Source organism: Carya illinoinensis, chromosome 16, assembly GCF_018687715.1.
Source record: "Carya illinoinensis cultivar Pawnee chromosome 16, C.illinoinensisPawnee_v1, whole genome shotgun sequence".
In the NCBI taxonomy this organism is placed as follows: domain Eukaryota; kingdom Viridiplantae; phylum Streptophyta; class Magnoliopsida; order Fagales; family Juglandaceae; genus Carya; species Carya illinoinensis.
The window spans coordinates 21682016-21709988 of NC_056767.1; the positions used below are offsets into that span (position 1 = coordinate 21682016).

General features: G+C 34.6%; 3 protein-coding genes across 9 annotated transcripts; 1 reads left to right on the forward strand and 2 right to left on the reverse strand.

Moving 5' to 3' along the window:
- Positions 1 to 770: 770 nt before the first annotated feature.
- LOC122299200 (leucine-rich repeat receptor protein kinase HPCA1-like) lies at positions 771 to 8722 on the reverse strand. Its single transcript, XM_043109260.1, has 19 exons — positions 8217 to 8722; positions 7730 to 7853; positions 7500 to 7571; positions 6424 to 6498; positions 6239 to 6310; positions 5990 to 6151; positions 5783 to 5857; positions 5617 to 5688; positions 5432 to 5503; positions 5264 to 5332; positions 5088 to 5162; positions 4887 to 4958; positions 4659 to 4793; positions 4097 to 4569; positions 3839 to 3991; positions 3573 to 3712; positions 3273 to 3492; positions 2817 to 3052; positions 771 to 1548 (listed from the first exon to the last, which is right to left on the reverse strand). The coding sequence occupies exons 1-19, from the start codon at positions 8299 to 8301 to the stop codon at positions 1039 to 1041; spliced, it is 2892 nt and encodes a 963-aa protein (XP_042965194.1). The 5' UTR covers positions 8302 to 8722; the 3' UTR covers positions 771 to 1038.
- A 5213-nt stretch (positions 8723 to 13935) lies between these two features.
- LOC122299202 lies at positions 13936 to 19167 on the forward strand. Of its 7 annotated transcripts, XR_006239620.1 has the most exons (9): positions 14454 to 14677; positions 14769 to 14862; positions 14991 to 15084; positions 15167 to 15747; positions 16508 to 16563; positions 17677 to 17846; positions 17938 to 18044; positions 18208 to 18294; positions 19114 to 19167. XR_006239620.1 is itself a non-coding variant. In XM_043109264.1 (5 exons), exons 2-5 carry the CDS (start codon positions 14634 to 14636, stop codon positions 15790 to 15792), a joined length of 858 nt encoding a protein of 285 aa, XP_042965198.1. In that variant the 5' UTR covers positions 13936 to 14386; positions 14560 to 14633; the 3' UTR covers positions 15793 to 16793. The 7 variants fall into 7 exon arrangements, 5 of the variants coding, with proteins under 5 accessions (XP_042965198.1, XP_042965197.1, XP_042965199.1 ...); XR_006239621.1 differs by lacking the exon at positions 17677 to 17846 and having other exon boundaries at positions 14453 to 14677; XM_043109264.1 differs by lacking the exons at positions 17677 to 17846; positions 17938 to 18044; positions 18208 to 18294; positions 19114 to 19167 and adding an exon at positions 13936 to 14386 and having other exon boundaries at positions 14560 to 14677; positions 15167 to 16793.
- LOC122299199 (leucine-rich repeat receptor protein kinase HPCA1-like) lies at positions 18770 to 26439 on the reverse strand. The gene is made up of 20 exons (XM_043109259.1): positions 26124 to 26439; positions 25455 to 25578; positions 25225 to 25296; positions 24226 to 24300; positions 24034 to 24105; positions 23783 to 23944; positions 23548 to 23622; positions 23386 to 23457; positions 23041 to 23112; positions 22873 to 22941; positions 22697 to 22771; positions 22507 to 22578; positions 22276 to 22413; positions 21714 to 22186; positions 21455 to 21607; positions 21188 to 21327; positions 20888 to 21107; positions 20436 to 20671; positions 19490 to 19912; positions 18770 to 19003 (listed from the first exon to the last, which is right to left on the reverse strand). The coding sequence occupies exons 1-20, from the start codon at positions 26206 to 26208 to the stop codon at positions 18917 to 18919; spliced, it is 2895 nt and encodes a 964-aa protein (XP_042965193.1). The 5' UTR covers positions 26209 to 26439; the 3' UTR covers positions 18770 to 18916.
- Between the last annotated feature and the right edge of the window lie 1534 nt (positions 26440 to 27973).

Consider the following 27973-nt stretch of genomic DNA (forward strand, 5'->3'; position numbering starts at 1 on the left):
TACATTCCCTTGTAAGGGAGTATTTATCTGGATTAGTTTTAGGATCCTATGCATCTTTTGAGCTTGTCTATGGGATCCATTTCAGTAAATCCCAACTTTTGCTTTCAAATTCAATCAAAGTGATTTCAGAACATCACCATTTAACACTTCACAATTTGGGGATTAAAAGCGATTTCAAAGCATCAACAATTATTGTTACAAATTTAGGAATCACGATCGTCTAGATTTCTTAGCATACGTTATTAGGTAAATTGGTTTTTAAAACATGAAAACCGAGACCGAACCGATTGAAAACTGGTTTCGGTTCGTAGGAACGAAACCAACCAAACGGGTTGGGTCGGGTCGGGTCTCGGGTTTTTTCTTAAAGCTCTATTCTTTGTATGAATTTTCCCAAATTCATATTTTAACACTTTCAAACCTACTATGGTAAATACTAATGTATTAAATATTCGAGTTTCCAATGATAAGTGTTAATGTTGCAAAATTCCTACCGCAGAATTGGAAGGCAATGATAGAAAAATAAAGAAACCCACCTGGTAGACTTCCCTAAGAAATCTGCAATCATTGCTGTCAAATTTTCATACAAATTCAAATATTTATCACCCTTATTTTATCATACCAATTACCATGAATTAAAAATTCAAATATCCACCATCTTTTTATTTTTTTTTTTATTTTTTTTTTATTTTTTTTCATGTTTTGGAACTCAGCTCCATAGAATAACATACTGCTGCTGAAAGCTAGTCTACAATCAACTGTACTAATGAATATCTTTCCACACCAACTATATATTGAAATCATATTAATCGCAATGAAGTTGTATTTTGAATGTTAACTACCCTTTCCTTCTCGTTTCTCTAGAGCCAAACATGGCATTCTCAAGTAGTAAGTTTTGTCTTGCCAAATTTTTCTACATTCTAGACACATCAACCATTGGAACAAGTAACAGTTTTCTTTATACAAAACATTAATTTTCCCTAAAAAGCCAAAAATCAAACAGCAAAAAATTAAGCAAATGTAGATCATAGAGAGTATATGTTACTTGGGTTCGACTTTAGCAGAGAGGGTGTATCCACCACTGTAATCAAAGGCATCACTGTCAGTAACATCCTTTTTTGGTAAAGAGTCCTTGTAAGGATGCTTAGAAGCACCTTTTGATGCAACAAAATCAGTTGCAGAAGAGGATGCAGAAGTTGAGTTTGTGGCCATCCCATCATTCTGTAAAATAGTTTCAAGTGCCTTTACCACTTCACTCATTGTTGGACGGTCTGCAGCTGAATCTTCAACACATTGCATGGCCAACTCAAGAAACCTCCCAAACCCTATAAGATTTGTTATGTTTCTAATGGATGAATCAATCATGCTCCTCAAGCCATAGTACTCATCATCGTTCTTATTCATAGCCGTCAGCACCTCACGGACGACGTACTTTCCCTTCTCAATTGGTTGCTTGGCTGTTACCAGTTCAAGCATAACCACTCCAAAACTGTACACATCGCTTTTCTCGGTTAACTGTTGAGTCATGTAGTACTCAGGATCCAAATAACCCTGCCAGTAGAAGACATTTTAGAAAGAAAAAAAAAAAGAATTCAAGCGAGAACTCCAGTGAAAATAAATCATTCGAGCACTTTTACTTTCTGTATTAGGATGGGAAGGATCCAATGTATGTCTGATTTTCACATACATGAACAAGAAAAAAGTAACAAATAAACATTAAAAATGAATTGCAAATATTGTTGAGACATTCTAAGGTACCCTCCCTCCAGTAATCAATCTATCAGCACAATTATTATGCCGAAGAATCCCAATTCGTAAGGTACTTGCTTTGGTTGATCACAACACTACTAGTAACTGAACATGGAGAAATTAACTTTCAATTTATGAGATGATTTTGTAAAGAGTTTTCAAACAAACAATTTTCTGAGCGGAAGGAAAAATGAAAAAGAAAGAAGAATGAAGATCAAAAGTTCAGGCATTCCTTTAGCATGTGAATAAATTATAATACATGCATGCGTGTTTGTTTGTAGATATGTATGTGCATCAGCAACTCTGCATATATTTCTTTTGGCTTTCAAATATGTTCCATTCTCTGAGTTTTGAAAAGATTTAACCTTTAATGAGCTTTGGTCCTGTTAATACAGGTTAACACCTCTCATTTCTCTCCCATGATTTGGATGGAATTCATAGCATCAAACTGCTGCAACAATATCTAATACAAAACTTCTGCTTTTTTAAAATCATGACCTTTTAGTTTTGTAACTAGTGGGTTATCATAAAAATTATTGAATTTAGATGAAACTAAAGAGCTTAAAAATCTCAGCCGCTTTTTCATTCAAGCAAAGCTTCTAAAGCTTCGCATCACTGACATACAAGTATAAGGAGAGAGAGGAGAGAGAGTGTTCAACCAAATTTTGAATGTTTTATTAAAGGTTTGAGATTCTATTAAAGGTTTTATGTATCATGAAATGACTCAAGGTATGCTCACTTAATTACATATAATATTTTTTATTCACTACGTTTAACTACTTCCTGCATATTGGGTGGGTATGAGGGTAGTTCTAAATTAGTTTGAACTCATTTGCTGTAATTATGATGATGGGCCACATTAAATCAGATTATTTTTAGCAGGATGCGTTGTTGAGGAACTTGAGGATCAACATGAATTTAAGGAAGTAGCAGGAAACCTAGAGTATCAAGACAATAGAGAAAAGATTATTTTCGCTCCTCTGCATTAAATGCAGGAAAAAATAAACTGTTCACTACAGCTTGTCCGATTGAAAACCTTAATAGGCTAAGAGATTCTATAGATTACTTACCAGTGTGCCTTTCACTTGAGTTGAAACATGCCCTTTTGAACCGTCCGATACCAGCTTGGACAAGCCAAAATCTGCAACCTTTGCTGTCAAATTTTCATCCAACAGAATATTGGAGGACTTAACATCTCTGTGGATTATAGGAGGATTAGCAAGCTCATGTAGGTAAGCTAGCCCTCTGGCTGAGCCAAGAGCAATGCGGAGTCTTCTCTTCCAATCGAGATAAATGCCAGATTTCCCTACAGTTTATATTTCAACACAATTTCCAGTTAGACTTTGTAAATAGGTGCTAACAAGTATTTTCATTGTGGATTTGGTGTAGATTATTCATAAAACTTGAAATATTGCCAAGAAAAATGATTAATTTATTTTACAAAAAAAAGTTTTGATAAACTACTAAGCAAGAATAGCTGATGTGGGTGCTTGCCTTTTTGATTAACTAAAATAAAATGAATGTACCTGACAAGCTCTCCCTAAGCGTTCCATTAGGCAAAAATTCATAGACCAACATCTGTTCTCCTTGTTCAAAACAAAAACCCACAAGGCCAACAAGATTCTTGTGATGAACTCGTGAAAGCAACTCAATTTCAGTCTTGAACTCAAGTCCACCCTGCATTGATCCTTGCTGAGCTCTTTTGATAGCCACAACTAGCCCATCAGAAAGCATCCCTCTATAAACCTAAAAGAACATTAAAATGTCATAAAACAGTGCTTGGAAGCAAATTTTCACAATAATTGATTGAATAGTGAGACATGTACCTTGCCATACCCTCCAGAACCTATCTCATTGCTTTCAGTGAAATTATTGGTGCACTTTTTGAGTTCATCATAAGAAAACCATCTTGCTCCCTTTAACTGCGGTGCACCCCCACTATCATTACCACTTGGTGCCCAGGAAGCTGGAAACATAGAGTAAATTAGCGATATGGACAACAAATACATAATGTTTCATCTTACCTACATACAGATGCCTGAATCTTGGATTACAAAATCAAACACAACAAATTAGTTTCTATATTAATTACCAAATGGTCTACTTAATCCAATGGCTCTTTCTGCACGTTTCTTTTGCCGAACAGCATATATCCCTACTCCAACAAGGCCCAAAACCAAAATGGCACAACCAATTGCAATCCCAACTATTACAGGAGAGCTAATAGAAGTTGCCCCATGTGTGGCTGAAAAACATTTTCATTGTCAGTTGCCCATTTTAGTACCAGAATCCCATACAATGTGAAAAAAAATTTTCTCAATGAGAGAGAGAGAATAGATGTCATTTGAACCTGGGAAAGCATAAGGAGATGCAATAAAATAATAGGGCCCAAACTCTGGAGGTGGCTTGTATGTTTGATTACTCAAGTCGAACCCAATTCTCAGAACTTCTGACCTATTAAAATATTTTCCAATTGCTGGAAAGAGTGCTAGCTGCACTTGAAGATAGTCATCAGTATTGAAAAATGGGTTTTGAAGAGAGACTGAACCAGGAGTCAGGCCTAGTTTTACCCACAAGCTCATTTCCAATGAATGAAATATATTCACATTGGACAATTCCCTGAATTTGGGTCCTCTAAAATATAATGTTCCTGCATATGGATAGGCACATTCACAACTCTGAGGGCTGAGCTTTTGATCTGGAGGACATAATGTACTTCCACAATTAGCCAGGCTGGTAGAATAAGGCTTTGTAGGTTGTTGCTGAAGCTGGCAGAAGTTTGTATTTGATAGATCAGCAGTACACACTGGGTTTCCTATTAATCTGAAGTAAATAGAATAGACAAATAAGAATGCCGATTTTGAGAAAATACACTATCAAAACTGAAGATCAAAGGCCATGAGCTCTCTCACATTAAAATTTTTGTGTAGCCAGAAGTCAGTGTTATTGAGGAAATATCGTTGTTTTGCAAATCAACAAGCTGAAGTTGTGGGCCAATGTTTTCACCCATGTTCAATGTGTCATTAAATGCATTGTTTTTCAATTTCCTGAACATTAAAAGAAAAAATTGAATTGTCAAACTTAAAGTTTCTACATATATCGTCATGGTCTAATGGACTCTTATTCTGATCAGAACTTACACTTGTTGTATCTGCGGAAAGCTGAAGAGTTTTTGTGGCACAGCCCCTTCAAGTGACCCATATTCCATAATCCTGCACATCAATCACATAAGGTCATGCTATAATTCAAAGAACTAGATCTCTCATTGGCATGATTTTTTTTTTTTTTTTCTATGGAGAAAAGTTGGGAGAATTTTCCTTTGTTAAATACCAAAGACTTACAGAGTGGTGAGTGATGGCAAGGTTGAGAACCAAACTGGAGCTTCTGATGGGTCAAACGAGTTGTTACTAAGGTCCCTGGTTACAATAAGCAACAGAACAGGATTCCTTAGTATATGGAAAGAACATGTTAATTAGAAAATTAAACTTTCGATGGAAATTCCATGCCATCAACTTACACATAATTGAGGTCCGTCAATTGAGTTAAATCTGGTAAAGCGCCTACCAGATTATTATGGGCTAAATTCCTAACAAACACACAGCAGCAGGAAGGAGAAATCTAAGTACCCACCAAGAAGATTGTAATAAAAGAACTGACTACATATAGTAAAGAAACAAATACCCACAATTCATTGATGCTTGTAAGGTTGCCAAGATTAGACGGGACCTCTCCTGTAAGACCATTTCTGTCGAGTCGACTATTGCAAATATGAACAAATTTTACTCCAAATGTCAGAGAGAAGACATGTATATGAAAAATGGGTGTAGTTAAAAATGAAATAGAGATTAAATTAAGGTGGTTTTTACTCACAGAACCTCAACAGTCTGTACAAGCCCTAAGGTTGATGGGATACTTCCAGAAAGTTGATTTCCATCAAATAATCTGTGTTTCATTTTTTATTTTTTTGAAGAACCACAAGCATTAGAACTAGAAAATTGAAAAACATAAAAATAACTGATGGGTGTTATCAACTTACATGTGTATCAGTACCATCTCAGAGCTGAAAAGTTTGGCCGGAATGGAACCTGAAAGCTGGTTCTTGTTGAAATGGCTGCAAGTTCATAGAAATCAAACAATTGTTGGGCAACATTGTATTGCCTTAAAAAGCATATTAAAAAACCATAAACTCATCTAATATTTTGGCCGCATGAAAGTAAACAAATAAAAAAGAGCAAATACCCACAAATGTTTAGCCTTCAGAAGAAGGTCCAAGCCTGGGGTAGAGGAGGTTGATATGGGGAGGGATCCTATCAACTGGTTATTCGCGAGGTCCAGCCAGTAGAGTTTGGAGAGTTTACCCAAAGACGGGGGTATTTTACCAGTTAAGTTGTTTGAATTGAGAGCCCTGAAAGTGAGCAGAATAGAATATATCAGACATGAAATACCAGAGTACTCTTTCATGTAGTTATCTTATAACATTGGAAGATCTTACAGGAAGGAGAGCTCTGCAAGATTTCCCAATTCATCTGGAATATCACCACTGAAGCTGCAGCCTGCTAGGATTCTGAAAGATGACAAACAAAAACATGTATGCTTGTCTGAGTTATTTAATTGTAGCATAGATACAGAGTTTCTTGAATGGAAGATAGGAAAATTAGCTTGCTTATTGGATCTTACAAGATATTAAGCTTTTGCAGATCCCCTAGGCGTGGAGAGATAGAACCTGTCAGCCCTCGGTTAAATGACAGGTCCCTGGAAATGAATAATGTCAGTACTTCATTGAACAGACCAGAACATGCTGCTTAAGATTGCATTTGTCTCCTCAAATGATCAGGAAAACAGAATATGTTTGGTGATAGTTATATTTACTTTATACAAGAATGAAAAGATATACATTTTAAATCCAATTCAAGATGAAAATATATGGAACATTGTGTTTTTGAAGGACCCAAGATATTCAAGGCATCTATGGTAGCAAAATATCATGGCTTACAGATAATAACTTTTCCTCTGTAACTGAAAACTCATTTGATAAATTGTGATTGAGGGGAGGACAATGAAGAGAAGGGAAGAAAATGGTTTGAAGGGACAACAGAAGATGGAGGAAGGTCATGCAGAAGTTTCAATATTAAAACTCTGCTTTTTTTCTTCCCCAAAACTCAATTCTAGATTTAGATAACAAATGACATTAAATCTTCTATTTTACTAGAATCCATACATATATTTTTCAGGTTTCCGATAAAGTATGATTTTCTTTTAGCTTTTTTAGGGATACGGATTATTTCTAATTTTCCTTGTAGGGAAAGATATATTTAGATCATTTTTAAAGATGAGGGAGGAGTTTTTGTGGATATTTGAAAAGAAATAATATTTACAATAGTAGCATGTGCAAATTTCGCGCATTTCTTTTTAAAAAAAATTGGTAAATCTGGAACCTACATGAAAATGTCATGTTTTTAATTATGGACCTCACTTTTTTTTAAATGGAGTGCGTGGGAACTTGCACACCATAAGACTCTATGCATTACCCATTTATGAAACTATTGGGGTGTTTGGGGGTGGGGGGTATTTAAATGTTTTTTAGAGGTGGGATGCCAACTTTTGCAAAATAACTAGAACTATGAATAGATGCAGTTACCTATTCCTATTCCTATACATTCTGATTAAATCAATTCAATCAATAAAACTGGATAAATTCATACTGAAATAACATAATGGAATTCATACTAAAGTAAAAGAAAAAGAATACTCACAAGGATCTCAATTCAGTGAGTTCCCCAATGTCACCACTAAGTTTCCCTTCTAGCCCCATTGTGGATAATCCTCTGAAAAAGTTTGAAAGCAACACCAACTATAAATGATATTTGCAATTACAGAGTGCCCGTGTACGGCTTTAAAATAAGGATAATGTATAAGGAATTACCCAAAAAGTGGAGACAAAAATAAATCCACTAATTACTGCTTTGAAAAGAAGGATACTTACAATGCAGTAACCCTAGTATCGTTGCAAATTACTCCATCCCAGGGTGCTCCACAAGGATCTTCTGAATGTCCCCAGCTTGGTGGTGTATTTTTCCACATGTCCTTCAGGGATTGGAGTGCAGCGGCTGCACCAATCAAATGTTTAATCACTAACCAGTCTTGAAATTCTAATTAAATGAATAAAAATATTAAATAAATATATGCGTATTACAATATCCACACTATTGACATGACAGAATATGATCACCAACACAGATGACAACCACTGTTGAAATATACACACCCATAAGGCATACTACTACAGATCAAAGACGTGGGATCAAATTGAATATATATATATATATATATATATATATATATATATATATCCAGAGAAGAAAAAACCATATATGAATGAAGAATATATATAAATCAGCAACTACTGTATGTAGAGTACATGTATGAAGAATGAAACCAGATATATCAATGAAAACCGTTCTGATATTTACCATCATGAGAATCTGTAAGTGAGGAAATGACCAGAATTCTTGAAGAGAACAAAGCCAGAAAGATCAGCAAACAGATACCCGCCATTGGTGACTAGCTTTCTGCAGAACTCTCTCTCTCTCTCTCTCTCTACAGGCTATTATCAATGAATTAGCACTCAAAGCTATCACAAAAAAGAGAAGAAAATGCTTCTTCTTCGAATCGTCGTAAAGAACCACATAGCACTTGCTTGATTGGCAATCTAGGAAGATGACAGTGGCTATAAGAAAATGAGAGGTCAGCCGCAGGAAAGAGAGAAAAAAAAGGCACTTTTGGTCTTCTTGTAGGAATTGATTTTCCTTGTCTTTGAAGCCAAACTTGCCATTCCACTAGTCTCCAGTACTCACCCAATGCCACTAATACTTCACTGATCTCTCTGTCTCTCTCACACTCTTTTCTTAACAATACCATCTTAATAATTTCTATGGTAATGATGAACAATTTTGCATAGTTTTAACGTTTTCCTCAGCCAGCCTGCCAAACCACAATGACAAACACTATCATCATTCATTACTTAGTTAAGTTACTTGGTACCTTCCCTCCCGCTTTCGCTGATTGTTTTTCTTCGTTATTCTTTCTTCGGGTGCTTCTTGGTTATCTGACTTGTAGATCGAAGAGTTTGCCTACTCTACTCATTTCATCTTATCTAATCATTAAAATTTTTTAAAAGTCACACACAAAATATAATAAACAATTCAATTTTAATTTTTTCAAATTTTAAAATAAAACCAATATTAAAAAATTATATTATAACAATAGTTTATTCAACTTTTAACAAAACATCTTATCTCATCTTATCTGTACTGCATAACCAAACGAGTTTTAAGTTGATGAGTTTGAATAGTATTAGGTGACTAAGATGATAGAGTCTATCCTATCATTAAATTTGTATTTTGGATGAATATAAATTATTTGACTTTATTTATAATAATATTAAGTTTAACTATAAGTATTAGAGATTGTTTTAGATAAGTCATGTGTCTAAAAAAATATACACTTATCCAAAGAAGAGGTTGAATTAGAATCTATTACAGCAGACAGGACTTATCGCAAAGTGTTAGCATCCTGTTAGGAGAATTCTTCGCGACATATTCACTTCGTCAACAGATTCCTACCGAAACTAAAACTTCTTTTAGATTATTTATTTAAGGAATCCTATTGGTTAGGATCTGTAAAGATTCAGTTCTGTATATGTTTTAGAGCATTTTCCATTACATATTTTGGTGAGAAAATTCCTTGAAAGATTTTCATATTGTTTCTCTCAAAAAGTGATCGATGATCCGCGATAGCGTGGTTGTGTTTCAGCCACTGGAGTTCCAATGGAGAAGTCAATATTTGAAGATCGTCAAAGATTCTGACTGCTACTACGGTAGAGACAGATAGGTCGTTAGTTGAGTCAAGTAAGAGAGTCAATTAGTAAAGATTTTGTAATTGGAAACTTACTTATAACTTGATTTTCAAATAATAAAATTGACCTTTTTAAGTTTTGCTACCCCGTAGGATTTTACATTTAAAGAGTCTTTTAAAGGGTTTCCCTTTGTTACCAATCTTGATGTTATGCAATTTCTTTACTTTATGTTATTGTTTTATTATTAAATAATTGTATGATTGACGACTAACCAATTTGTTGAGTGAATTAGTATATCTTTGTGTTACGCTATAGGGACAATTGGGTAATTTCAATTGGCATTAAAGCGTTGTTCACTCATCCGAGTGTGATCCGTACCCTTATAGATTATGTCGTCATTGTTGTTATATGTCCCACCACATTTCGATGAAGAAAATTATGTTTATTGGAAGGTTCATATGAGGGTTTTCCTCAAGTCTTTGGATGAACGTATGTTGTATGCAGTTGAACGAGAATGGACTAGGCCCAAGACAACTCTTGATGCTTGGACTAGAGATGAAATCAACAACTATAACTGGAATAGTAAAAGATTTAATGCTATTTTCATGAATGTATCTCCCAAAAAATTTAAAAGAATCTTCATGTGTGAGATTGCTAAATAAGTTTGGAATATTTTGGAGGTTACACATGAAGGCACAAAAATAGTAAAAAATTCAAAATTGTAAATGTTAACCTTAGATTAAAATACTAGAAGATGAGAGTTTTAATGAGTTTTATACTAAACTTAATGATCTTGTGAATTTCAGGTTTAATTTTAGTGAAAAGGTGGAGGATTCAAGGGTTGTGAGAAAGATTTTAAGGTCCTTGCCTAAAAGATTTTGTCCAAAAGTTACAGCCATCGAGGAAATCAAGGATTTGGATGCTATTAAAGTGGAAGAACTGGTTGGCTCCTTGCAAACATATGAGTCATCATTTTTTTAAATAAGAAAATGTAAGTCCATTGTTTTAAACATTGTAAAAGAGGACCAAGATGATTTTTCTAATGAAAAAAATCTAAACAATGAGGATATAAATCCCATTGCAAGGAAATTCAGAAAAAGCTTTGTTGAGGGGATTTTTCTCGAGGCCTTAGGCCCAAGAACATAGGCTCAATCCAGGTAGTGGAAACGCTTCCCCCAGACTATTACAAGTCGGAGAGGCTGAACCCCTCTGATGGGCATCAAGGTGGACCGAGTTTTAAAGATCTTTTGTAAGTTCCAAACGGGCCAATTACAAAGTCAAGAGTTAAGAAGATTAGTAAAGTTATGCAATGATTGGTGCAATGTAAGTTGAATCTATCTTCTCTTGTTCTTTAATGAACTTTTGAACTTATCAAAGGTAAATCACAACCTTTGTAATGTTCATTTTTTGTAATGGGTTCTTGAGATAGGTTTTTCAACGGGTCTAGATTTTCATATAATTTAGGTTCTTGAAAAGAGTTCCTTAACGGGTTTAGGTTTTTCCATTGACTTGATCTTGACTTTCTTGAGTGAGTTTTCAAATTGACTGTAGGTTTAAGGGATTCCATTCCCGCGGGTTCATATCACCCTTGCTCCAGGACCTGTGCTCGATGGCCCACTCAAAAGTCCTCAACCCATACAAGACGGACACAGTTACCGGGTCAGGATGGATCATGGTTTGAGAAGAACAAGAAATCTTTCAGGCAGGGGAAAAGGGAACACTCCACCTCGATAAGACTACGCACTTAGGGGTCACTTGGAAGCCATGCCGCATTAATTGTTTTACTAGATAATCATGCTGCATTAAATGAGGTCTGCCAAAAGACACTCTTCCGCTCACTTGCAGGTCATGGGTCTCTGACCCTGAATGTAGATATAAAAGAAACCCTTAGGCATCGAAATAGGACCTCTCTTTTTTGGCTCTTCTTTTGCTCTCTTAACTCTATCAATAGGAATCCATGGTTTTTTCTCTTTGTCTCTCGTTGACTTAGGCATTGGAAGCTCCACTCGGCTACTGCCCTGGCCACTAGGCCCAGGAGTTATCTTGTACTCACAAGATTCGATTAAAGACCCGAGTCGCTGAGGGCTAGACCCAAAAGCTTACGAAACATGTCGTTAACATTTTGTTTAATAAGAAAGTTGGTGGAAAGAAAAAATGAGATAAGGAATTTCCTGCAAAGAAAAATGATTTTGAAAAATAGAATAAAGAAAAATATGAAAAAAATTATAAAGTAAAGTATTATGAATGCTCAAGATATGGTCATATAAGAGTGGAATGCCCAAACTTTAAGAAAAATAATGGTAAAGTACTAAATGTCACACTTTAGTGATATTTTAGAATCTGAAATTTCTAATTCATCATCTAATGATGAAGGTCTCTTTACTGTTTTTACAACTGTTGTTGGTGATTTTTTTGATATTTTACTAAAAAAAAAATCTAGAAGTGAATTTGATGATAATAACTTGGATATAGTTCTTGTTGATACTGACCATGAGTTAAGCATACAAGAGGCGTATAATGATTTATGTGAAGAATGTTTTAGCTGAAAAAGCTTAACAATAAGTTATACAACAAACTCACTATAGTGGAGAATGAAAAGAATAATCTTTTGAAGGTGGTAAAAATTTTTGAAATTGAGATCTCTAGATTAAGGACTCAAAAGGATGCGCTAGATAAGGAGTTGAAAAGTTTTGAAGAGAGTCAACAAAAATTAGCAACTCAAAAATTGGAAGAGATGCTAAGTATTCAAAAGTCTAACTGTGACCGTATTGGGTTGGAGTATTCAACCTTCCAAGGCAAAGATCCTACAATCATCATTCGCTACTACTACCTCTAAGGGTATTGTCTTTGTCAAAAGAAGCCAAGTTGTGGATGCTCCAAAAAAAGTTACTTCACAAGCAAATCATTTTGAAAAGCCACATGAAATATCAATCTCAAAGAAGCTGAACTTAGGTAAGGTTGAACGTAAGTTTATGCCTATTTTTCATTATTGTGATATTTTTGGTCATATAAGACCATATTGCTTTAATTTGAATAAAGTACAGAAAAATAGAGGTGAAAAAAAATCAAACAAAAAGGTAAAGACACTTAGAAATCAAGTTTAAGAGTTAAGCTAACAAATCAACACCGTAAGCGCCAAGGTATGTGAGTTGTCTAGATTTTGTCTTGGCAACAAGAATAAAACCACAAAAAGTTGTGTTGATGTAAAGTTGGCCTCAAAATTTAAAGCAACGTAGGTGGTCAAAGAAGATGCCGTGTCACATTAATTGATAGGACTACTTGCATATTCTTACATTTCTTGCATATAATTAGTTTAGAACATGCATTTCATATTCTTTTATTTGTTTGCGTCTCTTTTTATTTGATTTGTTTGAGTTGTTTTCTATTTTTCTAGTTTGAATCTCAGTTTTATTTTTAAGTTTAGGAAAGTTCATAGTTGGTGTGTCAAGGCTCGAGCACTTAAGTCCTTACATAGTCAATTCTTAAACTGATGCATCTTTCCATTTTGTGCAGTCAACTTTGTATATACTAATCCTATGATTCATCTTGATAAAGTTCAATTATAAGCATAGTGAGGAACTTACTTTTATGTTCTTTATAATTATATTCTATATTCATTTAAGAGCTGCTTATCAAAGAGGAAGTCCATACCTTAAATTGATTAATACTAGTAGAACTTAGTACAAACAATAAAAAATCTCCCATTGCCAAACATAAATGTTTGATCTATATAGAAAAAGTCGGTATTTAATAATTGTGGAAAAAAAAACACCCTACACAGATCTGTCCCTTAAGTCCTTATGTCCCTTAAGTCCTTATAAAAAAAATCGTTACTTTAATCATTGTGAAAAAAGATGAGTAATAAAAATAGACATATCAAAGGGTTGTGCAAACTTGTATTTAGAAGAGATACTCTGACAAGTATCTAGATCTTAACATAAAGTTTGACTTTTAATGTGAGAGACATCCTCTTGGCAGTATCTATGAAAAAGAAATAATATATATATATATATATATATATATATATAAAGATAAAAGTGGCGATAATAAAATGATGAAAAACAGAAAATATATATATTAAAATATAAAAGTGGCGATGATAAAATGATGAAAAACAGAAAATATATATTAAAATATATGCATATATATATATATATATTTTTGTAAATATTCTCACTTACACACTCACGTGAAGATTGATATTAGTAGTTACAAGGTGTGAACAACCATTGTGTCTGTGACAAATAAGTGTATATTGGGTTTTGGATTGGTGACTGGCTTTCTGCAAAACTCTCTCTACAGACTATTATCAATATTTTAGCACTGAAAGCCATCACAAAGAAGAGAAGAAAATGCTTCTTCTTCGAATCGTCGTAAAGAACCACATAGCACTTGCTTGATTGGCTGAGGAAGATGACAATGGATATAAGAAAATGACAGGTCAGCCGCAGGAAGGAGAGAAAAAAGGCACTTTTGGTCTTCTCGTAGGAATTGATTTTCCTTGTCTTTGAAGCTAAACTTTCCATCCCACTAGTCTCCAGTACTCACCCAATGCCATTAATACTTCACTGATCTCTCTGTCTCTCTCACACTCTTATCTTACCAATACCGTCTTAATAATTTCTATGGTAATGATGAACAATTTTGGATACTTTTAACGTTGTCCTCAGCCAGCCTGCCAAACCACAATGACAAACACCATCATCATTCATTACTTATTCAAGTAACTTAAAAGTCTGATAGTTGGGTGTTGGTGGGAGTGGTCCCATTTCCTGATGAATTTAGGTAAAGATTTTAAATCTTCAATGGTGTTATGTAACTTATTTACTTTATGTTATTATTTTATTATTAAATAAATTGATGATTCACGACTGACCAAGTTATTGAATGAATTGATAGATCCTTATATCACGCTACAGGAACAAATGGGTAATTTCATGACTTGTCTTTCTTTGTAGGCTATGGTATTTCCTCTTGAGTCATGATGCTCTTCAATCCAGTTGAGACATTATTGCTTTATCAGATTCAATAGATGTCGCTGCTGTCACCGCCAAACACGACCATGCTTATCCCTCGGTATTTTTCTCAGAAAATTGAGCCCTTTCTCTGGTTCTATTTTGGGTCAGTGTATTAAGTGATTGATGCATGCGTAATTTTTTCGGTGAAGTAACGGGGGTTTGGCCCAATGGCAGACCAAAATGGATGAAGGTATCAATGCTGGACAAAAAAGCATTCATTTTACTAATAAATCTAATAAGAAGGTTTGCAATAACTAAACTTTGATTGATTAGTTATTGAAATGGGGTTTTATCAGTGAATCCTTGAGAATCGCATTTCATCTTTTTGTCTAAGTTGTTCATAAATTTTTGCTCCTTTCATTGTAGAGCAGGTTCTTTTACACGAGTCCAATCGGTCACCTAAACAGGTTTTACAAGCAAAAATTGTAAAAGCTACTTCTACCCATTTTAAATCCTCCTCATCAGGTGAGATCTCTTTGCTTTTCCGAATATATGTATTCCTACTTTTTGAAATTAATGTTGATGATGGTTTATTCGAAATCCATAGCAATGTATATGCAAGTTTGTGGCTGCTTATATGCCAACCACATTGAGCAGCACGTTCACTTCGTCCTTGCGGGAAATGCTCATCCCAGAAATTCTGCTAATAATGTGACTGGAACAAGCCTCTCTGCACATGCAAGTGGTGTGGTATCCGAGTCTCACTACAATGGAAGGCCACAGGGGAGTGGTTGGGATAGACTTGGCAAGCCATTGGACGATGCATCTGAAGGGAGTGAGACTGTTGATGTGAGTGCTGTTGCTCATATTAATCAAGATGAGCAACTACTTAACTGGAAATCACCAATGCATACTGCACTGAATGGTGGACATAGTCGGACTGTGAGAGGGGAAGTTCCTGGTCTTTGTAAGAATGACCTTGCTGAGGGTAGAACATTAGATCATGAGCCTCATCCACAGCATTCGGCGAATAACATCAGAAGAAAGAGACACTTTGGTGACATCAGTCTTGGCCTTGGTGCTGGTTCAGTTTCTTCAGTGGGTGAGAGGAAGACAGGTCTCCAAAGCAAAGAAAATTTACAGGATTTGAAAAAACCACATAAGACAACTGCTCCAAACTTGGCTTCGGTAGGTTCTGTACCGGCTAAACTATGCTCATTGACCAATGAATAAAAACGAAGCTGCTAATCATATTATAAGAACATTGAGAGCAATAACATTATGTAATGGTGTTACTCTGTTAAAAAGAAATGATTTGTGTATTTTTATTCTCCAAGGAATAATCTTTGCTTTTTCATGCTAGAAAGTAGAAACTTTATTTTGTTTCCTTCAAGGACATCCCATAAAGTTGGATTCGTACAGGCAGAGGGTTTACTTGGTTCATTGTGTTGATGTATACTGGAAGTTTTAGATGCGAAACAAAAATTGCATCAAATCGAGACGGAAATGTCTAGGCTCCGATCAAGGCAGATGGAGATGGAAAAATATGGAAAGCCAAATTTCTTGTTAAGTTTTGGTAAAGGCCATCCCAGAAAATGCAGCAATTTTTATGTCCTCATAATTATTCTTGGTTTTAAAGTTTTTCAGTTTCCTTCATATTTTCGAGCTGAAACAGTTTATTCTTCTTCGCCATCTTCTTCTTATAGATTTTGACATGTCTTACAGTCAAATTGATCGATTAGCTTCCTGTTAGGTCTTTTAGGATACTTTTCTTCTCCGCCATTGAATAAAAAGATCTGTCTCTTTGATTAAGCTTGTTGAACCCTCTTTCTCTGAAGTTCTTATCTGTAGGGAGCTTTAACTAGTTGGCCGTGAAGCTCATTGAATGTACTATATTATACCAAATGCCCAACTTCACACTGGATTTTGTTCACTTGGGACTTTGCAGGTTCGTCAAAGTGCCTGGAAGAAGATTCTGAATCAAGAACTATAATTGTGACAAATGTAAACTCATAGAACCTTTGCTAGATGCCTTTTCTACGCTATCCGAATTGTTTCTTAGTTGTGCTTACAATTTCTGTTGTAGTCTTCTGTAGCTTTCCATTTTGGTAAGGCTTGTTGATGCATACTGTATTGTTATCCAGATATTTCTAGGTCTTTTGTTTCTAGGTTGTTTCTAGAACATATATCTTAAATTTTTTCTCTAAATAGAATGGCATAAATGTTTATGAGAATTAATCATATAATAATTACTTTAATGGCAACTAAAGTCACTTCGGAAATAGATTTCATATTCTTTACTATTAAGTGCAAGATCATATTAACTGCAAATGGTCATGAAGAAAGAAGAAATAAGGCCTTAACTATTAGTTCTTGGGGCTGCTTAACTCTGCTGTATTGTGGTCTAAGGACAGGCTTGGAATGAGCCGTAGAGTTAGACATCCTGAGTTTGGTTCTGCACCAGAGTTTCCATGGATTCTAATACAAAATTCTGGTGGATTTGGCTGCATATCTGGAGTTCACTCCCCAACAGTGAGTTTGATGGGCCTTGAGGTTCCACGCATCATGAAAACTCTGTTGTCTTTTGGTCTCAACAAAAATACTTGTTATCAATTTGTTAAACTATTGAGATTGAAATTTTTATGAACTTCCAACCGTTGCCATATGAGATGTCAAGATTGTAAGAAGGGCTTTAAGCTTTTAGGATAAGTACATGGAATCTAATGGCCATCTATATGCTTGTTGCCAGTGCTGATAGACAATGCTGTGAAACAGCCACCTTGGCACAATTTAATTTTTTAGTAGCATTGCTCTTTTAGTCCAGTACCAAATTGACAGGGGATGGATGCTCCCCAAATGGACACTGGGCAGCAGAAGCAACATAGATTTTGAGGTTCTAATTTTCTTGTGGTTGAGAAAGGGGAATAATGGTGGCAAAAAGCTATTGCTTAAAACCTTAGTACAAAAGTAAAGATTCTCGTGGATAGGGCTTCAATGATTATAATTGGGGTAAAAGGACATAATGAGAAGGGTTTAGCACCAGTAGGAGTTGCAACATAGAGTAGCACCTGTTGGTTTCATTAACACCTAATTCATGTCATGGATAACATGTCATAGGGATGGACTTATCTCACCACCAAGGTAGACTGAAGCAAGTGTTGATTTTGAAGCTGCTCTTACGATTGACGTGTTATACTTCTGGCTTGAAGTCTGCAATCTTGATGATCCTAAGAGTGCGAGAACCTCTTCTGGGTGCCAAAAACTGCACTCAATTCAATGATCCTAAGGTTATATTTATCGAGTGTGTTTTCAATTAGGGGACCATAAATTATTCCGTAGACTAATGGACTTGTACATTGGTTGGTTTGGAAATATCAGGTACATTTTGCAGCCACTAAAGGAGCATTATCCTTGTATTTTGCCAAATGTGGGTCAGTTGTCAACATGGTGACTCTGACTGATGAAGCAACTTCATGACGAAAAGGGTAATAACATTCTGTCAATTGTTTTATAACTCTTACTGTGTACATGTCCTATTTAAATATGGTATCTTTTCCTTTTAGAAGTAACAAAACATTATTAAAATTACAAAAATTGCATCGAAGTATACAGGGTGTATACAATATAATGAAATTAATCTTCTTTTAGGTCTGCTTATGTTACTTTCGTTAGCAAGGAGTCTGTTGACAAAGCATTGGAATTGAGTGGAAGTCAGTTTTTTTCAAGGACTATAAAGTAAACAATGTTCCTTTTGTTTTATCTCATATATTTCTATTTGATCATTGATTGGTATATGAGGATTAAGAAGTGACAAAGGACTGGACTGAAAGTCTTGTATGGATCGACCCTGTTCACTCTTTTCTTTTTTGTTTATGTAATATTTGTTTTAGTTGATTGAGCTTTAAGTGACAAAAGTCTTGAAGAAAAGCTGATAGTTGCATACCCCCTCAAACCCAGAGGGTGGAAATGAATTAAACAACGAATATCCTCTTCCATCATAAACTATTTTGTTCCTCAATCCTCCCCCTATATATATAAAGTATGTACAACTTCAGATGGATTTCAATCCTTCGTTGTCCAAAGGCTGAATCAGCCGTTGCAACACCGGGACCAGCCCAACAGCCCAATATTTTACAGAAATATTTTGAATTTTAACTACCCTTTTCTTCTCGTTTCTCTAGAGCCAAACAGGGCATTCTCAAGTAGTAAGTTTTGTCTTGCCAAATTTTTCTACATTATAGACACATCAACCATAGGAACAAGTAACAGTTTTCTATATACAAATTATTAATTTTCCCTAGAAGCCAAAAAACAAACAGCAACAAATTAAGCAAACGTAGATCATAGAGAATATATGCTACTTGGGTTCGACTTTTGCAGAGATGGTGTAGCCACCACTGTAATCAAAGGAATCACTGTCAGTAGCATCCTTTTTTGGTAAAGATGCTTTTTGGGTTTAAATCCTTCTGTCCAAATGATCTTAATTGTTGTAGTTGAGATTAAAGATGCTTCATATTGAATTCATTTTTAATTACGCTTATGATTCCTGTGTAGGTGCTGAGGAAGGCTGAATCAGCCGCTGCAACACCGGGACCAGCCCAACAGCCCAAAATTTCAAGGGAATATTTTTGAATTTTAACTACCCCTTTCTTCTCGTTTCTCAAGAGCCAAACGTGGCATTCTCAAGTAGTAAGTTTTGTCTAGCCAAATTTTTCTACATTCTAGACACATCAACCATTGGAACAAGTGACAGTTTTCTTCATACAAATTATTAATTTTCCCTAAAAGCCAAAAAAAAAAAAAAAAAAAAAAAACAGCAACAAATTAAGCAAATGTAGATCAGAGAGAGTATATACTACTTGGGTTCGACTTTTGCAGAGATGGTGTAGCCACCACTGTAATGAAAGGAATCACTGTCGTTTGGTAAAGAGTCCTTGTAAGGATGCTTAGAAGCACCTTTTGATGCAACAAAGTCAGTTGCAGAAGAGGATGCAGATGTTGCGTTGGTGGCCAATCCATCATCCTGTAAAATAGTTTCAAGTGTCTTTACCACTTCACTCATTGTTGGACGGTCTGCAGCTGACTCGTCAACACATTGCATGGCCAACTCAAGGAACCTCCCAAACCCTATAAGATTTGTTATGTTTCTAATGGATGAATCAATCAAGTTCCTCAAGCCATAGTACTCGTCATCATTCTTTTTCATAGCTGTCAGCACCTCACGGACGATGTACTTTCCCTTCTCAATTGGTTGCTTGGCTGTTACCAGTTCAAGCATAACCACTCCAAAACTGTACACATCACTCTTCTCGGTTAATTGTTGAGTCATGTAGTACTCAGGATCCAAATAACCCTGCCAGTAGAAGACATTTTAAAAATAAAAATAAGAATTCAAGCAAGAACTGCAGTGAAGATAAATCATTCGAGCACTTTTACTTTCTGTATTAGGATGGGAAGGTTCTGATTTATGTCTGATTTTCACGAAATCATACAAGAAAAAAGAAACCAATAAACATTAAAAACGAGTTGCAAATATTGTTGAGATATTCGTAAGGTACTTGCTTTGATTGATCACAACACTACCAGTAACTGAACATGGAGAAATTAACTTACAATTTATGAGATGATTTTGTAAAGAGTTTTCAAACAAACAATTTGCTGAGAGAAAGGAAAAATGAGAAAGAAAGTAGAATGAAGATCAAAATGAGAAACAAATACATGCATGCGTGTTTGTTTGCAGATATGTATGTGCATCAGCAACTCTGCATATATTTCTTTTGGCTCCTCTGCATTAAATGCAGGAAAAAATAAACTATTCACTACAGTTTGTCCGATTGAAAACCTTAATAGGCTAAGTGGTTCTATAGATTACTTACCATTGTGCCTTTCACTTGAGTTGAGACATGCCCTTTTGAACTGTCCGATACCAGCTTGGACAAGCCAAAATCTGCAACCTTTGCTGTCAAATTTTCATCCAACAGAATATTGGCGGACTTAACATCTCTGTGGATTATAGGAGGATTAGCAAGCTCATGTAGGTAAGCTAGCCCTCTGGCTGAGCCAAGAGCAATGCGGAGTCTTCTCTTCCAATCGAGATATATGCCAGATTTCCCTAAAGTTCATATTTTGACACAATTTCTGTTAGACTTTGAAAATAGGTTACAAGTATTTTCAATGCAGATTTGGTGTAGATTATTCATAAAACTTGAAATATTTTCGAGAAAAATGATTAATTTATTTTGCAAAAACAAGTTTTGATAACCTACTAAGCAAGAATAGCTGATGTGGGTGCTTGCCTTTTGGTTTAACTAAAATAAAATGAATGTACCTGACAAGCTCTCCCTAAGCGTTCCATTAGGCAAAAATTCATAGACCAACATCTGTTCTCCTTGTTCAAAACAAAAACCCACTAGGCCAACGAGATTCTTGTGATGAACTCGTGAAAGCAACTCAATTTCAGTCTTGAACTCAAGTCCACCCTGCATTGATCCTTGCTCAGCTCTTTTGATAGCCACAACTTGTCCATCAGAAAGCATCCCTCTATAAACCTAAAAGAACATTAAAATGTCATAAAACAGTGCTTGGAAGCAAATTTTCACAGTAATTGATTGAATAGTGAGACATGTACCTTGCCATACCCTCCAGAACCTATCCCATTGCTTTCAGTGAAATTATTGGTGCACTTTTTGAGTTCATCATAAGAAAACCATCTTGCTCCCTTTAACTGCGGTGCACCCCCACTGTCATTACCACTTGGTGCCCAGGAAGCTGGAAACATAGAGTAAATTAGCGATATAGGACAATGAATACATAATGTTTCATCTTAACTACATACAGATGCCTGAATCTTGGATTACAAAATCAAACACAACAAATGAGTTTCCATATTAATTACCGAATGGTCTACTTGATTCAATGGCTCTTTCTGCACGTTTCTTTTGCCGAACAGCATATATCCCTACTCCAACAAGGCCCAAAACCAAAATGGCACAACAAATTGCAATCCCAACTATTACAGGAGAGCTAATAGAAGTTGCCCCATTTGTGGCTGAAAAACATTTTCATTGTCAGTTGCCCATTTTAGTACCAGAATCCCATGCAATGTGAAAAATAATTTTTCTCAGTGAGAGAGAGAGAATAAATGTCATTTGAACCTGGGAAAGCGTAAGGATATGCAATGAAAAAATAGGGCCCAAACTCTGGAGGTGGCTTGTATGTTTGATTACTCAAGTCGAACCCAATTCTCAGAACTTCTGACCTATTAAAATATTTTCCAGTTGCTGGAAAGAGTGCTAGCTGCACTTCAAGATAGTCATCAGTATTGAAAAATGGGTTTTGAAGAGAGACTGAACCAGGGGTCAGGCTTAGGTTTAACCACAAGCTCATTTCCAATGAATGAAATATATTCACATTGGACAATTCCCTGAATGTGGGTCCTCTAAAATATAATTTTCCTGCATATGGATAGGCACATTCACAACTCTGAGGGCTGAGCTTCTGATCAGGAGGACATGATGATCTACTTCCACACTTCGACAGGCTGGTAGAATAAGGCTGTTGTTTCTCATGAAGCTGGCAGGAGTTTGTATTCGATACATCAGCAGCACACACTGGGTTTCCTGTTAATCTGAAGTACATAAAATAGACAAATAAGAATGCTGATTTTGAGAAAATACACTATCAAAACTGAAGGTCAAGGGCCATGAGCTCTCTCACATTAATTCTTTTGTGTAGCCATGAGTCGTCACTATTCTTGAGGAAATATTGTTGTTTTGCAAATCAACAAGCTGAAGTTGTGGGCTGATGTTTTCACCCATGTTCAATGTGTCATTAAATGTATTGTTTTTCAAATTCCTGAACATTAAAGAAAAAAATTGAATTGTCAAACTTAAAGTTTCTACATATATCGTCATGGTCTAATGGACTCTTATTTTAATCAGAACTTACACTTGTTGTATCTGTGGCAAGCTGAAGAGTTTTTGTGGCACAGCCCCTTCAAGTGACCCATATTCCATAATCCTGCACATCAATCACATAAGGTCATGCTACAATTCAAAGAACTAGATCTCTCATTGGCATGGATTTTTTTTTTCTATGGAGAAATGTTGGGAGAATTTTCCTTTTTAAAATGACTTACAGAGTGGTGAGTGATGGCAAGGTTGAGAACCAAACTGGAGCTTCTGATGGGTCAAACGAGTTGTTACTAAGGTCCCTGGTTACAATAAGCAACAGAACAGGATTCCTTAGTACATGGAAAGAACATGTTAATTAGAAAATTAAACTTTCGATGGAAATTCCATGCCATCAACTTACACATAATTGAGGTCCGTCAATTGAGTTAAATCTGGTAAAGCGCCTACCAGATTATTATGGGCTAAATTCCTAACAAACACACAGCAGCAGGAAGGAGAAATCTAAGTACCCACCAAGAAGATTGTAATAAAAGAACTGATTACATATGGTAAAGAAACAAATACCCACAAGTCATTGACCCTTGTAAGGTTGCTGAGATTAGACGGGACCTCTCCTGTAAGAGCATTTCTGTCGAGTCGCCTGTTGCAAATGTGAATAAATTTTACTCCAAATGTCAGAGAGAAGACATGTATATGAAAAGAAGGTGTGGTAGAATTACATAGAGTCATTTTTACGTACTCATTGCGCACTTCACTGATATGATTGATTAAAGCAGTTATTTTATATTAAACAAAAAGTAACGCAGTCAATCACATTAGTGGAATGCGCAAAGAATATGCAAAAGTGATTGGGAATAGAATTTTTAGTTGTTAAAAATGAAATAGAGATTAAATTAAGTTGGTTTTTACTCACAGAACCTCGAGAGTCTTTACAAGCCCTAAGGTTGATGGGATACTTCCAGAAAGTTGATTTCCATCAAATAATCTGTGCTTTTTTTTTTTTTTCAAGAAACGCAAGCATTAGAACCAGAAAATTGAAAAACATAAAAATAACTGATTGGTGGTATTAACTTACATGTGTATCAGTACCATCTCAGAGCTGAAAAGTTCAGGCGGAATGGTACCTGAAAGCTGGTTCTTGTTGAAATGGCTGCAAGTTCATAGAAATCAAATAATTGTTGGGCAACATTGTATTGCCTTAAAAAGCATATTAAAAAACCGTTGCCTTAAAAAGCATATTAAAAAACCATAAACTCATCTAATATTTTGGCCCCCTGAAGGAAAACAAATAAAAAAGAGCAAATACGCACAAATGTTTAGCCTTAAGAAGGCGGTCCAAGCCTGCGGTAGAGGAGGTTGATATGGGGAGGGGTCCTGTCAACTGGTTCTCCGCGAGGTCCAGCCAGTAGAGTTTGGAGAGTTTACCCAAAGACGGGGGTATTTTACCACTTAATTTGTTTGAATTGAGAGCCCTGAAAGTGAGAGCAGAATAGAATATATCAGACATGAAATACCAGAGTAATCTTTCATGCAGTTATCGTGTAACATTGGAAGATCTTACAGGAAGGAAAGCTCTGCAAGATTGCCCAACTCATCTGGAATATCACCACTGAAGTTGCAGCCTAATAGGATTCTGAAAGATGAAAACACAAACATGTATGCTTGTCTGAGTCAAATAATTGTAGCTTAGAATCATATATACAGAGTTTCTTGAATGGAACATTGAAAAATTAGCTTGCTTATTGGATCTTACAAGATAGTAAGCTTTCGCAGATCCCCTAGGCTTGGAGGGATAGAACCTGTCAGCCCTCCGTTAGATGACAGGTCCCTGTAAATGAATAATGTCAGTACTTCATTGAACAGACCACAACATGCTGTTTAAGATTGCATTTGTCTCATCAAAGTATCAGGAAACCAGAATATGTTTGATTATAGTTAAGTTTTGTTTATACAAGAATAAAAGATATACATTTTAAATCCAATTCAAGATGAAAACACATGGAACATTGTGTTTTTGAAGGACCCAAGATATTCAACGCATCTATGGTAGCGAAATATCACGGCTAGCAGATAATAACTTTTCCTCTGCAACTGAAAAACTCCTATTTGATAAATTGCGATCGAGGGAAGGAGAATGAAGATGAGAGAAGAAATGGTTTGAAGGGACAACAGAAGATGGAGGAAGGTCATGCAGAAGTTTCAACAGTAAAGCTTTGCTTTTTTCTTCCCCAAAACTCAATTCTAGATTTAGAATCCATACATATATATTTGGGTTTCTGATAAGGTACGATTTTCTTTTAGCTTTTTTAGGGATATGGATTATTAATAATTTTCCTTGGAGGGAAAGATATATTTAGATCATTTTTAAAGATGAGCGAGGAGTATTTGTGGATATCTGAAGAGAAATAAGATTTACAGTCTTCGAGTTTGCAAGTCACGCACACTTTTTTTCAAAAAAAAATTAGTAAATCTAAAACCTACATGAAAAGTCATGCTTTTGATGATAGACCTCACTTTTTATCAAAGGGAGTGCGCGGGGACTTAATACCCTAAGACCGTATTAGCATTACTCCCAAAACTAATTTTTATTTTAGAGATGGGAATGTCAACTTTTGCAAAATAACTAGAACTATGAATAGATGCAGTTACCTATTCCTATTCCTATGCATTCTGATTATATCAATAAAACTGGAATTCATACTGAAATAACTTAGTGGAATTCATACTAAATTAAAAGAAAAAGAATACTCACAAGGATATCAATTCAGTGAGTCCCCCAATGTCACCACCAAGTTCCCCTACTAGACCCATTGAGGATAATTTCCTGAAAAAATTTGAAAGTAGTACGAATAATAAATGATATTTACAGTTATAGAGTGCATGAATATGGTGTTAAAATAAGGACAATGTACAAGAAATTACCCAAAAAGTGGAGATAAAAATAAATCCAGTAATTACTGTTTTGAAAAGAAGGATACTTACAACGCAGTAACCCTAGAATCGTTGCATGTTACTCCATCCCAGGGTGCTCCACAAGGATCTTCTGAACGTCCCCAGCTTGGTGGTGTATTTTTCCACACGTTCTTCAGGCCTTGGAGTGCAGCGGCTGCACCAATCAAATGTTTAATCACCAACCCGTCTTGAAATTGTAATTAAATGAATAAAAATATTATAAACTAAAAATACAGTAATAAATATTAATTATATGATTAAATTCACATTTTCTTATAGTTTGAAGATTTTTGGATGATGGTTGATTTAATATATATGGTATGAAAATCTTGAATTGAAATCCTAATACCACTACTTCCTTTTATCTCAATTAATATTACAAAAATCCAATAGAAGATCAAGTGAAATGAAGGATTGGTACTAAAAATCCAACAGATGACAACCACTGTTGAAATATACATACCCATAAGGCATACTACTACAGATCAAAGACGTGGGATCAAATTGAATATATAAATATATATATACACACACACACACACATATATATATATATATGTATCTATACACACATACAGAGAAGGAAAGGCCATATATGAATGAAGAATATATATATATAGCAGCAACTACTGTATGTAGATCAGTACATGTATGAAGAATGAAACCAGATATATCAATCAAAACTGTTCTAATACTTACCATCATTAGAATCTGTAAGTGAGGAAATAACCAGAATTCCTGAAGAGAATAAAGCCAGAAAGAGCAGCAACCGGATACCCGCCATTGGTGACTAGCCTTCTGTAAAACTCTCTCTCTCTCTCTACCGAAGTATTTAAGCACTCAAAAGTCATAACTTTGACAAAAAAGAGAGGAGAATGCTTCTTCTTGGAATCGTCGTAAAGGACCATAAACACTTGCTTGATTGGCTGAGGAAGATGACAATGGCTGTAAGAAAATGAGAAAAAAAAAAAAAATGCACTTTTGGTCTTCTAGTACGAATTGATTTTTCTGTGTCTTTGAAGCCAAACTTGTCCCATTCGTCTCCAGTACTCACCCAATGCCATAAATACGTCACTAATATCTCCCTCTCTATGGTAATTTCTATGGTAACGATAAATAATTTGGATAGTTTTAGAGCTGATTTGGTAATATAAAATTAAATAATTTCACCACATTTTATTTTATTATTATAATTTTTTTAAATTTTTATATAAGATATATAATAATCAATTCAATTTTATTTAATTTTTAAATAAAATTAATATTAAAAATTATATTATAATAAAATTTTATTAATTTTTAAAACATGATCTTTTATCTCCTTTGGTTACAACCAAAGGAGTCCTCGACCTGCATCATTCATTACCTAAAGTACTTAAAAGTCTAGTAGACAGGTGTTGGTGGGAGTGGTCCATTTCCTCATACATTCTAGAAAAAGAGCATTTACTCTTCTCTGCGGTCTGCGCCATAAACTCTCTCTCTCTCTCTCCCCTTCCTGACAACTATGTTATTTTATAATATTATTTCTGTTTTAAAATTTAAAAAAATTAAATTAAAATTAAAAAAAATTAAATTATTTATTATATTTTATATAAAAATTTAAAAAAATTATAATAAGAAAATTAGATTAGATAAAATAGAATAAGATGTTTTTCAAGTTTAAACCGACAATATAAGTAGTGTAATTTTTAAGTTACAAAGTATGTGTTACCATTCCTTTAGTAGATAATAATGACAATATCAGTATAAATATCGTTGAAGCAGTTGATTAAGCAATCTAATCCATAATTGTTTGCCTAAAAATAGAGAAAAAATAAATTAAAATAAAACTAAATAATATATTTTTTTAAAATAATAGTTACAATTATGAATACATAGTAATCATTTAAAATATAATAAATAAAAAATTTATATTAAAAAATAATTTTTAAAAGTAATATCACTTTATAAAAATATTTATATTTTAAAATATAATTATAAAAAGTTATAAAAATATTTATATTTTAAAATATAATTATAAAAAAGTTATTTTTTTTTGCGTGTATCATTACTTAACATCACATACTACAAATGTTTGATTTTTTTTTTAATTTTATTTCTATTAAACTAATTAAGTTTTTCTACTTATCATCCAAACACCACGTACTTATTAAAAAAATATATAAAAAGATAAAAAATAAAATAGGTGTGTATTGTAAAGATGATGAGTTGAATTATTTTACATATATTTTATACATATATATATTGAGAAATATATTTGCCACAAATAAATTACGTAAAAGTAAATCTACAAATTGATATGATTTTATATAATACGTTAGATTATAAAGTTAATTTTTATTATACAATAGATTTAAATGATCATATGAAGTCACGTCAATTTACAAACTTACTTCTGTGTAGTTTCTTTTTGGTTACGTTTGGATGTTGAGTTAAGCTGAGATAAGTTGAGTTCTTTATGAATAGTAGTGAGTTGAGACGATAGAGTGGGTTTTGTGGGGCCAATATAAGATGAGTTTAAATGTGTATGAATGTTAAGATAATTTTAG

Excerpts from the sequence above, each read along its gene's own strand:
- LOC122299199 (XM_043109259.1), bottom strand. The coding sequence starts at position 26,208 with ATGGCGGGTATCCGGTTGCTGCTCTTTCTGGCTTTATTCTCTTCAGGA. Across the intron at positions 23,945-24,033 it reads CTTGCAGAGCTTTCCTTCCT|GGCTCTCAATTCAAACAAAT; the intron begins GTAAGATCTTCC and ends TCTCACTTTCAG. Across the intron at positions 23,458-23,547 it reads GAGATGGTACTGATACACAT|ATTATTTGATGGAAATCAAC; the intron begins GTAAGTTAATAC and ends AAAAAAGCACAG.
- LOC122299200 (XM_043109260.1), bottom strand. The coding sequence starts at position 8,301 with ATGGCGGGTATCTGTTTGCTGATCTTTCTGGCTTTGTTCTCTTCAAGA. Across the intron at positions 5,163-5,263 it reads TTGACGGACCTCAATTATGT|GGACCTTAGTAACAACTCGT; the intron begins GTAAGTTGATGG and ends TATTGTAACCAG. Across the intron at positions 3,992-4,096 it reads ATCTCCTTATGCTTTCCCAG|CCACACATGGGGCAACTTCT; the intron begins GTTCAAATGACA and ends AATGTTTTTCAG.
- LOC122299202 (XM_043109264.1), top strand. The coding sequence starts at position 14,634 with ATGTCGCTGCTGTCACCGCCAAACACGACCATGCTTATCCCTCG. Across the intron at positions 14,678-14,768 it reads ACGACCATGCTTATCCCTCG|TAACGGGGGTTTGGCCCAAT; the intron begins GTATTTTTCTCA and ends TTTTCGGTGAAG. Across the intron at positions 14,863-14,990 it reads CTAATAAATCTAATAAGAAG|GTTCTTTTACACGAGTCCAA; the intron begins GTTTGCAATAAC and ends ATTGTAGAGCAG.